Raw genomic sequence first — 12,003 nt, 5'->3', positions numbered from 1 at the left:
TGGAGACAGATAAAACTTGAGAACATAGATAGAATTCAGCTTGGTAATAGCCATTTTACAAGGTACTAGCCTAGTGTATTTTAATTATTTTGCCTAGAATATTGGTTTTCAAACATAGGGTTTGGGACTCATTAGTGGGTTGTGAAATTACTTAGAAAAGAGGGCAGCTGGCAGTATAAAAGAAAATACTCTAGAAAAGAAATAGAGTAGAAGATTTAAGAAAAAAGCAGCACATCACATACGGTATTTTGTGGAATATTTGTTTCTGTCATATGTGTTTATATGTTTGCTGGATGGAGTGAAATGTGTTTCTTACTGTGGGTTTTTGTGGAAAAGGTTGAAAACCCACTAACCTAGTTTGCAGTACTGTTTACTTCATTCCTTAGAACCAGCTATTTAAATTCTAATTTAAGAAATTGTACTTATATTTCAGTGTTAGGCAAAACCTTTTCTGAAAAAATTAGTATTCCTCCTTTTATTCTGATATTGAGATGGGGAGTGTAGAATTATAAAACCTAGAAGGCATTTGTCCCTCTTCTGGATTGTCCCATTGTGCTATTTTTTCATTACTTTATAAAATTTATTTACCTTGATTTTCATTTTACTAAAAAACATTTTAAAGGCATTTATATATTTTTGATATTTAGTATAATTCCTTTCACTTAATAGGTGCTTATTAAGAATGTGAGTATTGAGTATGGGTGATATAGCCGAAGAGTTGAGAAGTTAAAAGGGTTAGTAATCAGAACAAAAATGGGGAGAAGAGCATAAAGATTAAACTGTGTGACAGGTATTGAATTGAGGGCAAATTTCAGTGTATCTGTTTATGTAATTTTCTATTTGTAGAATATGTCTGTGATTATAAGTTTATATAAAAGTCCAAATAAGAGAGAAAAAAATCGTTTGCTAAGGTTATAAAACAGTAATAGCTTAAAATACTCTTTTTTGTTCTTGTTGAATCAACTTATATAGAAATAAGAAGTTATGTAATTATTTGTTTTATTTTCTAGGCGTTTGCAGTCCCTAATTAAAAATATTACACTTAGAAGAACAAAGACAAGCAAAATTAAAGGAAAACCTGTTTTGGAGTTACCAGAGCGTAAAGTATTTATTCAGCACATTACACTTTCAGATGAAGAGAGAAAGATTTATCAGTCTGTGAAAAATGAAGGCAGAGATACTATTGGAAGGTATGGAGAAAGAAAGCCATTTTAGAAAATAATTTTTATTTTCTTTGTTTTTCATTTAACTGAATAGAATTTTTAAGATATGTTAGCAGCAAACTTTGAAATATACTGAAAGATATTTAGTTCTTTAACTCTATTTAAACTACTTTTCATGAATTAATAGTTGAAGTGAATGAATATTATAATTCACAAGGTAAATAATTTCTTTTTATTTTTTATTTATTGATTTTAGAGAGAGAGAGAATATTAATTTGTTGTTCCACTTATTTATGCATTATTCATCGGTTGATTCTTTTTTTTTTTTAAGGTTTTTTTAAATATATCTTTATTGATTTCAGAGAGAGGAAAGGAGAGGGAGAGAGAGAGATAGAAACATCAGTGATGAGAGAGTCATTGACCGAGCCCACAACCGGGCATGTGCCCTGACCGGGAATCGAACCCCGATCGCCTGGATCCTAGGTTGATGCTCAACCGCTGAGCCACGCCCGGCCGGGCTATATTGCCTATTCTTACATTCTTGAATACTTAGAAGTATTTGTTCCCATAAATTACTGTTACTTATAACAGCAGATACTTATTTTATATCACTTCACATAGTATTCTGAATGCTCTGCGTGCATTAACTTTTTATAACAACAGTCCTGTGAGGTGTGTATTATTACTGTTTTGCCACTGTGACAGCCACGGAAGCTCCAGACAGAGGTTAAGAAACCTGGCTGGGTATCAGTTGATTGGAGCATCATCCCAGTGCACCAAGGTTGTGGGTTCGATTTCTGGTTGGGGCACATACAAGAAGCAACCACTGACTGCATGGATAGGAGGAACAACAAAATCAATGTTTCTCTTTCTCCCCCTTCCTCTCTCAAAAAAAAAATTCAATAAAATAAGATTTTAAAAAAAGGAACAGAAACCTGCCCGAGGTTCATAGTTAAATTGGCAGGGTCAGGTTTTGAATTCAAGACAGTCTAGCTTTAGAGTCTGTGCTCTAATCATTAGGCTAAATTTCTTTTATTGCCATACTAAAGTATTAGATTGGCATGTTTTTGGATCACCCATTCTTCCTTCAGAACCTGTATTGCCATTGTTTTACTGCATTTTACAGGGTGTGGCGAAAGTAGTTTTACATTTATTTGTGTAGAAAATAATGCCATCATTAATAAATAATAATACAAGATAAACTCTGTTTCGCATACTCACAACTGTAAACCTGCTTTTGTCCCACCCTGTATATTGAATGTTTCTGTGGAAAACCATGATTTCATTTTACTTTTTAATTTAAAGTCCAGCAATTTGACTAAGGACCTCTCTCTCGATTTTTTCTGTAATATTACCCTTTAAATCTGTGGACTCCAGGCCTTTCCCCCACCTTTTCCTGGAAAGTTCTTTAAGTATTGTTTTCTGTTCCATTATGTTTCTCTCTGTGTATGTTGGCTGTTCTTTATTTTCTTGTAGGTATCATTTTCTTCTAATTGTTTGAATATTTCTGTTTAATTTTGCTTTTCTCAGTCCTGTTTCCCACATCCTTTCCTGTGTTGTATCAGTGGCTGGTCTCTTTAATGTGCTGGCTTTGGTTTCTGATGGTTCACTTTTCTCCTTCCTACTCGAGCTGTACTAGCTCCTCTCCCTTCTCTGTTGTTTTGTCCTACCTTTTCAAAGCTCTTTGTCTCTGCTTTAAGATAATGGTTTTTTTTAGAGGAATTGTTTTATTGAGTGCTGTTATATCATAGCAGTATCCTTGGTCATAATTTTTATTTGCTCTGTGTCAGCACTTTTCTGGTGAGTTTTCTGTCACTGCCATTTGTTTTCTCTCTTGGTCTTTGCTGATTGTGACTTATCTGTGAATGTCTTGAATTTTTTCTGGACTAGCTATTTGCAGGAGATTCATATGAAGGGGACAGGGTCATAGCTGTGCCCCAGACTAATAGGAAATATTCCTATTTAGTTAGGACTCGCGGTTCCACGTGAATTCTTTTAGGTTTTAATTGTGCCCGTATAGCAGATCGGAAGCTTTAAGGTTTCCTACAGCGTGGAATGCTGTGCCCATAGTCTTCTCTGTTTTCTCCTTCAGCTTACCTTCCGTCCTTGGTGTAAAATTTGTCCAGGGCAATTCAAGCCACCAGTCGCACACCTGGTTTTTGTTTTTGCATGTGAGAGAAGTTGATTGTACCTCAGGGCGGGTGGTCTAATTGTGCTCTGGAAGGTTTTTTGAGATCTGCAGTCAGGCCTTTTGGCATCTTCCTTATTGACTTATACTGCAGTTGGCAGCTATTTCTCATATATTTTGCTTTTTTGTTACAAATCTCACCTGGTTTCATTAAAGGTAGAATTTGCTTTTCTGTTTTTTATTCTTGCTTTGATGTGATTTCCAGAGAAGAGAACAATGCCATTTTATTCCACTGTTTTCGAATAGGAAACATTATAATATTTAACGTTTTTACCTGTAGGTATTTTAATGAGGGGACCGTCCTTGCTCACTATGCAGATGTCCTGGGTCTTCTGCTGAGATTGCGACAGATCTGTTGTCATACCCACCTTCTTACCAACGCAGTGTCTTCTAGTGTCCCCTCGGGTAGGTAAATGGGATTGGTTTACACCACTGTATTTGTTAGAGATACTTAAATCAGGAGGAGAAGTTTTTCATATGGCCTAAATTTAGTTTACTTGTCTAATAGACAGTGTTTTTAATATAGGACTCAACTGGGAATATACCCCAAAGTCTTATACCAATGAAATGGGATATTAATGAGGTCTTCCAGGATTTTCACAAATTGATACTCTCAGATCCTTTATTCTGTGATAGTATGTGCAGATCATGTTAAAATGATGCTTCTGTGTAAGGTATAAAATGTGGGTTGGCTGCTATTTTAGTTTCTGAATTTTTCTTAAAATTTCAAATTTAAACCATGTGTTTTGCCTGTAATGGAAAAAGACTAAAACTTCCCAAAGCAAAACTTTCTCCTGTATAAGGAAGAGTAACTTGTCTAGTCACATTACAAATTTTGCCCTGAAGTTAATGTTTCAGCCTTTTCCCTAGGAAGCGATACGCCTGAAGAACTGCGGAAGACGCTGATAAGGAAGATGAAGCTGGTCCTGAGCTCGGGCTCCGACGAAGAATGTGCCATCTGCTTGGACTCCTTAGTGGCTCCCGTCATAACGCACTGTGCGCATGTCTTCTGTAAGCCCTGTATTTGCCAGGTCATCCAGAATGAGCAGGTGCGTTCCATGCTTAGTACAGAGTCAGGGTTGGAGGGAGTGATCACCGAGTGCTGATGCTGAGTGTGATGGAAACTCAAGTCCAACAGACTGAGAGTTTTGCGGATTTACTAATGAATCTTTCATGGTTAATTATATCATTGTTTTGGTTTTTTAAAAATATGTCTTTATTGATTTCAGAGAGAAGAAGGGAGAGGGAGAGATAGAAACATCAATGATGAGAGAGTCATTGATCGGCTGCCTCCTGCATGTCCCTGACTGGGGATCGAGCCCACAACCCGGGCATGTGCCCTGACCGGGAATCGAACCACAATCTCCTGGATCCTAGGTCGATGCTCAGTCACTGAGCACGCTGGCCAGGCTATATAATTGTTTTAATAGGTGATATATTTCTTATAATTAAACCCTGTTAACCTAAAAAGACATTATATTTTTAGTGGCATGTTTCACAGTCAGTATCCTAGTTTTAGTTGTTTACATCATTGCTGTCCAATAAATAGATAATATGAGACACAAAGGTAATTTTAATTTCTTTAGTAGAAACAGATGAATTTAACTTTTAGAATATATTTTTGTTTAGTATATCTAAAATATTAATGAGATACTTTGTTTTTTAACTTAAAATTTTATTAATAAAATTTAAGTTCCTATTCCAGTGGTATTGTATACACTTATAGTACATCTAAATTTGGCTCTGCCACGTTTCAAGGGCTCAGTTGCTGCATGTGGCTATTGGCTATGGTATTGATTAAGGTAGATCTAGATTCTTATGTACGGTGGAATTTTTTGAAGTGAAATAATCCTTTAAGCAGTCTTTCAACTGAGGTAGAATTTTTAAAAACATTTTAATGTGTAATATACATATAGAAAAAAATGTACAAGTCATGATTGTACAACTCAGTGAATTATGAAGTAAATACATCCAAGTAAATACTACCTAGGTCTCCTTGTGTTTCTCCCTATCATTTACCCTCTCCCTCCTCCTCAAAGGTAACCCCACTATACTGACTTCTCACATTTTTTAGTTTCAGAATCTTTTTTATTATAATGGTATTTGGTATGTAGTTATTTAAGAGATAATCTTATTTTATTAGCATGTCTTGACACAAATAGACACAACAGATACTGCTTTGAATGAACCAATAGGATTTAACAGATCTAGACTGGCTTTACAAGCCACTAAGAAGGAAAATTTTTTTCTAAATAGTTCCAACTAGTGTGCTGTATTGTAGTTAGGTTCAAGAAACTGTTATTCATGTTTTCTTTACTTGTCTGCAAATAGTGTAGCAATAGTGTAGCATTTATTGTTTCAAGTTCTTGATGCTAGTCAAGATGACATACTTCTCTTTTTCGCCCATCCCATTTACCACATTAGAACATTGTATCTGCCTGGAGTTCAGCAGTATGGATTTGTATCAAATGGATGAATCTAATAAAAGGTTTAATAAAATGCTAGCTATTAGAGATATAGAATTGATGACACTTTTCAAAAATGTTAGGTAAATTTATATTTCTGTTCCTCTAATAAGTGTCACTCATGCTTTGTTCTTTCTTATGTAGCCACATGCTAAATGCCCTTTATGCAGAAATGATATACATGGGGACAATTTACTAGAATGTCCTCCGGAAGAACTGTCATGTGACACTGAGAAAAAGTCCAACATGGAATGGACATCCAGCTCAAAGGTAAAATATCTGAGTATTTGTTTTACGTTCATAGAAAGAAATACCATGTATAAAAATGATAATTATGCTTTTAATTCTGTCATTTGAATATTATACTTTGTTGGTGATTGGTGGCTTCTTTATTTCTAGTGGTGACTTTCAGAGGAAAGAGAGGTTATATTCAGATTATGATAATATTTTTCAGTCTTAATTTTAAAAATTGGTGGTCTTCTACTTTTGCATTTTAGGGAAATAACATAGCAGCATCTTTCTCTTCATAATAAACATTTTTGAATGTATTTCTCCAATTCTAAATGGAACCTAATGGGCATCCTAATTTTTTGCAGATCAATGCCCTGATGCATGCATTGATTGACTTAAGAAAGAAGAACCCCCACGTAAAAAGTTTAGTTGTTTCTCAGTTTACAACGTTTCTATCTTTAATAGAAACACCGCTCAGGTAAGTCTGACAGTGTTTCTCACTTTCAGGAAAGGATTTCTATATGTGTTTTGATTTGGGTAACAAAAAATACTTATGTTTTATCAGTTTAATTTATTTCATCTATCTAAAACAACATTCAGAGTCACAATAAAAAATTTTTCCTGGGAGCATGGGATTTTAAAGATTAAGTCCGAATTTACTGAAAAAAAATTGAATGTAGAGCCTGACATTGTAGTAGATGGTTCGTAAATACTTGTCAAAATAAATGAGAGGATTATTAGCATAAGGATATTGTAGTTACTTAACATGTTTTTATAGTATAGGAAGTGTTACTTGTCGTTTTTCTCCCCTCCATTAGAGCCTCTGGATTTGTGTTTACTCGTTTGGATGGTTCAATGGCCCAAAAGAAAAGAGTTGAATCAATTCAGTGTTTTCAAAACACTGAGGCAGGATCTCCAACTATAATGCTTCTATCCTTAAAAGCAGGTGGAGTTGGTTTGAATCTTTCTGCAGCTTCTCGGGTGTTTTTAATGGATCCAGTAAGTAATTTTGTAGACTTTTGATATGTTATTACTTCTGTTACAAAAATAAACAAAAACTGTTTGGTAAATACCTTTATTGTTATAACTGATGGTGAAAATTCCTTAGGCAGACTTTAGAAATAGGTATTAACTTATTAAATGTATAGTGAGGGCTTTCTCTTAAGTGCTTTACATACATCAAGTGAAATTCCCACAACAGCCCCACAAGGTAGATCTTGTCCCTGTTTTTCAGGTGAGGAAACTGAAGCCTGGAGAAGTAAAGTAACTTGCCTAATGTCAGAGTGCTAGTAATAGTATCGGAGCCCCTGTCCTTAAGTGCTGTGCTTTTCTGCTTCTCTTCTGCTGCCAGATCCCATGTCTGTTAGCTGATGTTTCAAGAGCAGTGGCTTTATTCATTCATCCAACCTGTAATGAGATCCTGCCTTATGTCAGGACTCTAATAGGCACTGGGAACCTGGCTATAAACAGGATAAAGTAGTTACCATCCTGATGCTAGTGGTCTCAAGCTTTAATGTGCAAAAGAATTAGGTAAGATGTAATTTCTGAGCTCTGTCATCAGAGATTTAGGAGTTACTGGTTGAGACCCAGGAAGCTACATTTTTATATCGGCCCCAGGTTGTTCAGATGCAAGTGTTCCAGCCCCATTATTTAATTAATTAATTAATTAGTAATTAATTATTTTTGTTAATACTCACCTGGGGATATTCTTTCCATTGATTGATTGATTGATTGATTTTTAAAAAAATTTTTTTTTTTTTTTTTTAATATATCTTTATTGATTTCAGAGAGAGGAAAGGAGGGGGAGAGAGACAGAAACATCAATGATGAGAGAGTCATTGATCGAGGCCGCAACCCGAGCATGTGCCCTGACCGGGAATCGAACCCCGATCACCTGGATCCTAGGTCGACGCTCAACCGTTGAGCCACGCCCGGCTGGGCTCCATTGATTTTTTTAGAGAGAGTGGAAGGAAGGGAGGGAGACAGAGAGATAGATATAGATACCAACTGGCTGCCTCCTGAACGTGCCCAGACTGGGGGGGGCTGGTGAGAGGGGATCGAACCTGCAATGCAGGCACATGCCCTTGCCTGGGAATTGAACCGGCTACCCTTTGGTACATGGACCGATGCTCTAACCACTGAGCCACACCAGCCAGGGCTAGCCTCACTATTTTAGAAACAATACCATTAATGGAGTGTTCGGGGTAAATTTTTGTGTCTAATACAGTGCAATCACTTGTGGTTGTGGAATAGAGGCCTAGGGTAGAGCGGGAGCTAAAATTTAAACTCAACTTGACTCACCAGACTGCGACTAGAGCTGCATCCACATAGGAGCACCTCTTTTAATTGCACAGAGGGGCTGTTTGGGCCGGAGGCACCCTGGGCTAACTCAATTTCAAATGAGCACTGGGCACTGCTTGGGCTAAAGGCAGCTCTGCTGTTTCTGTGCATTCACAGATCTAAGATTTGTTGTTTTAGCTGTTGCCTAAAACAGAAGATTCATAACATAAAGAAATGTTACTGAGAGAGAAATTTGAGTAATTCTGCTTAGGCTATTTGGTCAATTGCATGCACCTATTTCTTTGGCTCCCCCCCCCCACCTGAGGGTAACTTTCCCAGTTAGGTTACAACCAGAGCCATATTTAGGCATTTGCAGGTTTCACATTAATGTCATGGATGGCAGTGGTCTGTTGTATTTTCTTGCCTTAGTTCTGTGAATGAAGTTTTAAATCTGCTAGAGTTTTATTATTCTATGGTTATATAAATATTCATTGCATCTACAGACTAAATTACATATTCCTTAACTCAGTGAAAATTCTAGAGGCTGATTTTTGGAATGAATTCTCAAATTATTTTATTCTTTGGTTATTTTTTTAAAAATATGTTTTTATTTTTTTAGATGGAGAAGAAGGGAGAGCGAGAGAGAGAAACGTCAATGAAAGAGAAATATCAGTCGGCTGCCTCCTGCACGCCCCCTACTGGGGATCGAGCCCAAAACCTGGCGTGTGCTCTCACTGGGAACTGAACCAGTGACCTCCTGGTGCGTGGGACCATGCCCAGTCCACTGAGCCACACTCGCTGGGCTATTCTTTGGTTATGATCTGAGTACTTGATAAGGAAGAGGCTATTAATACCAAATAGAGTAACTTAATTAGTATTACAACATTTATCAGAGACTAGCAGTTATAGTTTAAAAATACTTATAGGATGTTTTAGCAGTATTTTTAATCCTCCCCCGAAGATAGGGGTGTATTTTTAATTGATTTGAGAGAGAGGGAGGGAGGGAGGGAGGGGGAGAGAGGGAAACAGCGTGAGAGAGAGCCGGTCATTGGTTGCCTCGCATACGTGCCCCTGACCGGGAACCAAACCCCCCTTTGGCATACGGGCGATGTCCAACCGACACACCCGCCAGGCCTCCGCAGTTCCATAGGAAGCTGATTGTTTGAACATTTCAAGCTTTCAAATGTTGTTTCTAACTTTAAAACAAAAGCCAGGTCCACAAAAATAAGATTCAATCAGAAAAAGTTGCTCATGAAAATCTTTTACCTTGTATAAGAGTTAAGGTTTATTCTGATGTGCCAGCGTGAGCTTTCGGGAAAGCTTGTTGCTTCGCCACTCGCGTGAGAACGGGAGCTGTCAGTTTTATACTGTCGCGAGATGAATTTGATTCCTGGTTGCCATACAGGTATATTATTGCCAGCTGACCATAAAGTTTCTAGACAAATACAGGCAATGGAAAGGAACATTTTACCTGGGCTCTTAGCATAATCGTTTAAAAATGTGTCCAACTGTGAAATAGAAAAAAATTCACAAAATGTGATTAGCTGTCAGTTTTAGAAAATCATAAGCTGAATATGTCCTTAAATCTAACTTCTATACCAAAAACAACCCAAACCTCAAATTACAGCAAGTTAGTAGTAAAATTGTTTTCCTTGATCTCAAGGGAACTTTAAAAAGAAGAAAATAATACCATAAATATAAATCTTACTGTAAACTTATTCCTTACATATGGAATTATAATTTTGTTTCCATTTTCAGGTGGTACTTGCTGTGTAAGTGTTCCTTTCCCCCAAAACATCCTGTTTTTCAGTTTTAAGAATCACCTCAGGTTAAATTAAAAATTCAGTGACCCCTGCCTGACAGTTCCTGGTGGTGTTTCAAAGCCATGTGACTCCTGTCTTTCTAGACTGCAGAACTCTGTATCTTTGGTTATTCTTCCCTTTTCATTGATTTATTGTTTTTTTCTTCCCATAAGAGAGCTTCTGTGATCAGCCTGTTAGAGCTAATGTTTCTTTTTTTTTAATCCTCACCTGAGGATATTTTTTCCATTGCTTTTGAGAGAGAGTGGAAGGGGGAGAGAGAGAGAGAAACATTGATGTGACAGAGACTCACCGACTGGCTGTCTCCCCCGTGTGCTCCGCCCGGGGTGGGGAGTGAACCCTAAACCCAGGTACGTGCCCTTGACCGGGAATTGAAACTGCGACCCTTACGTAAGCAGGCGGACACTGTAACCAGTGAGCCACACCAGCCAGGGGGATAATGTCCCTTTTTTAGTGCAGTTTTGAAGTTAAACTGATTTCAAATATAGATATATAAAATTGCATCAACAAAGTCTTAAATAATTTTTAGGACTTTTGATTACTCCTGAAGTCTTTATACATTTTTTAAAAAAATTATGTTTTTATTGATTTCAGAGAGGAAGGGAGAGGGAGAGCTAGAAACTTCGATGATGAGAGAGAATCATCGATTGGCTGCCTCCTGCAGGCCCCCTCTGGGGATCAAGCCCGCAACCCGGGCATGCTCCCTGACCAGGAATCGAACCGTGACCTCCAGTTCCTGGATCGGCACTCAACCACTGAGCCACAGCAGCCAGGCTATACTTCTGTTTTTTTAATGAGGGGAGGGAAGTGAAAGAAAAATAACCAAAGACCAGCAAAAGGAGAAAAAAAACTTTTTATAAATGGACCCAATTACATCTTTTCTTATATAAATTAAGTTACTTAAGAGGGTATGTAAACTTTTTTCTCTGTTATGCAGATATAGATGAACTTTAAAATGGGGAATAAAAACAGAAAGCTATTAATCAACAATCATTTACACTGTGTGCTTTTCGTGTGTCAGGCCCTGCATTAGATACTAGAAGCACTAGAGTGAAATGACATAATGGGGGTGCCTGCCTGTCATAGTAGTGATTGGGAGTCTCAGGGGAGAGTGGATTTTTTATCCTAGAGCATTTATAATGGCAGTACCTGAATTCAGTCAGTAAAAGGTGAACGAGCCCTGGCCTGGGAGGAGCATCGTCCTATACACGGAAAGGTTGAGGGTTCGATTCCTGCTCAGGGCACATACCCAGGTTGCAGGTTTGATCCCTGGTCATTGTGTGAAGGGGCATCTGATCAGTGCGTCTCACATCAGTTTCTCTCCCTCCCTCTTTAAAATCAATGAAAACATCCTTGGCTGAGGGTCAAAAAAGGTGAGTGAACACTGAATTGAAAGAGGCAGAGGAGGGTGGCAGTAAAGCAGCTCTCCTGTTCTGCTTTAGGCCTGGAACCCAGCTGCTGAAGATCAGTGCTTCGACAGGTGCCACAGACTCGGCCAGAAGCAAGAAGTAATCATCACAAAAGTGAGTTTTTACGCCATCTATTTTACAATTAAGTTTTAAGGGTTTTCAAGTTATACAAACAATGCATGACTATATTATTGTCAAAGATTGAAATAGAATTACACAGAGAAAAATATGAAGATCACCTTTATTCTCTTCAGAGGGCACCACCAGCAGTAGTTTAACATGCGCTGTTCAAACCCCTTTCTCTGTTTACACGCATTCATACCTAACTGTACCTCTGCGAGGGAGCCAGATGGAGAGGGGTGGAGGCGGGGCGGGCAGTGGGGGACAGCTGTAATACTCTCAACAATAAAAATAAATTTTAAAAAATTTCTTTTAAGATAAATGGGA

At 37.7% G+C, this 12,003-nt stretch overlaps 1 protein-coding gene across 2 annotated transcripts in view; it reads left to right on the top strand.

Annotated features, from left to right (window-relative positions):
• HLTF (helicase like transcription factor) overlaps positions 1-12,003 on the top strand; it is a 78,119-nt gene that overhangs the window by 58,074 nt on the left and 8,042 nt on the right. For both annotated transcript variants that reach the window (XM_016221479.2, XM_087818073.1), the window contains 7 exons: positions 1,011-1,190; positions 3,632-3,756; positions 4,222-4,400; positions 5,961-6,086; positions 6,413-6,525; positions 6,866-7,046; positions 11,590-11,670. In XM_016221479.2, coding sequence (XP_016076965.2) covers positions 1,011-1,190; positions 3,632-3,756; positions 4,222-4,400; positions 5,961-6,086; positions 6,413-6,525; positions 6,866-7,046; positions 11,590-11,670 — 985 coding nt within the window. The remainder of the gene's footprint in view (positions 1-1,010; positions 1,191-3,631; positions 3,757-4,221; positions 4,401-5,960; positions 6,087-6,412; positions 6,526-6,865; positions 7,047-11,589; positions 11,671-12,003) is intronic.

Source organism: Miniopterus natalensis, chromosome 6 (genome assembly GCF_054644295.1).
Source record: "Miniopterus natalensis isolate mMinNat1 chromosome 6, mMinNat1.hap1, whole genome shotgun sequence".
NCBI classification, from domain to species: Eukaryota; Metazoa; Chordata; class Mammalia; order Chiroptera; family Miniopteridae; genus Miniopterus; species Miniopterus natalensis.
Note: the sequence above shows the minus strand (reverse complement) of the source record. Positions and strands in the feature narration are given on the sequence as shown.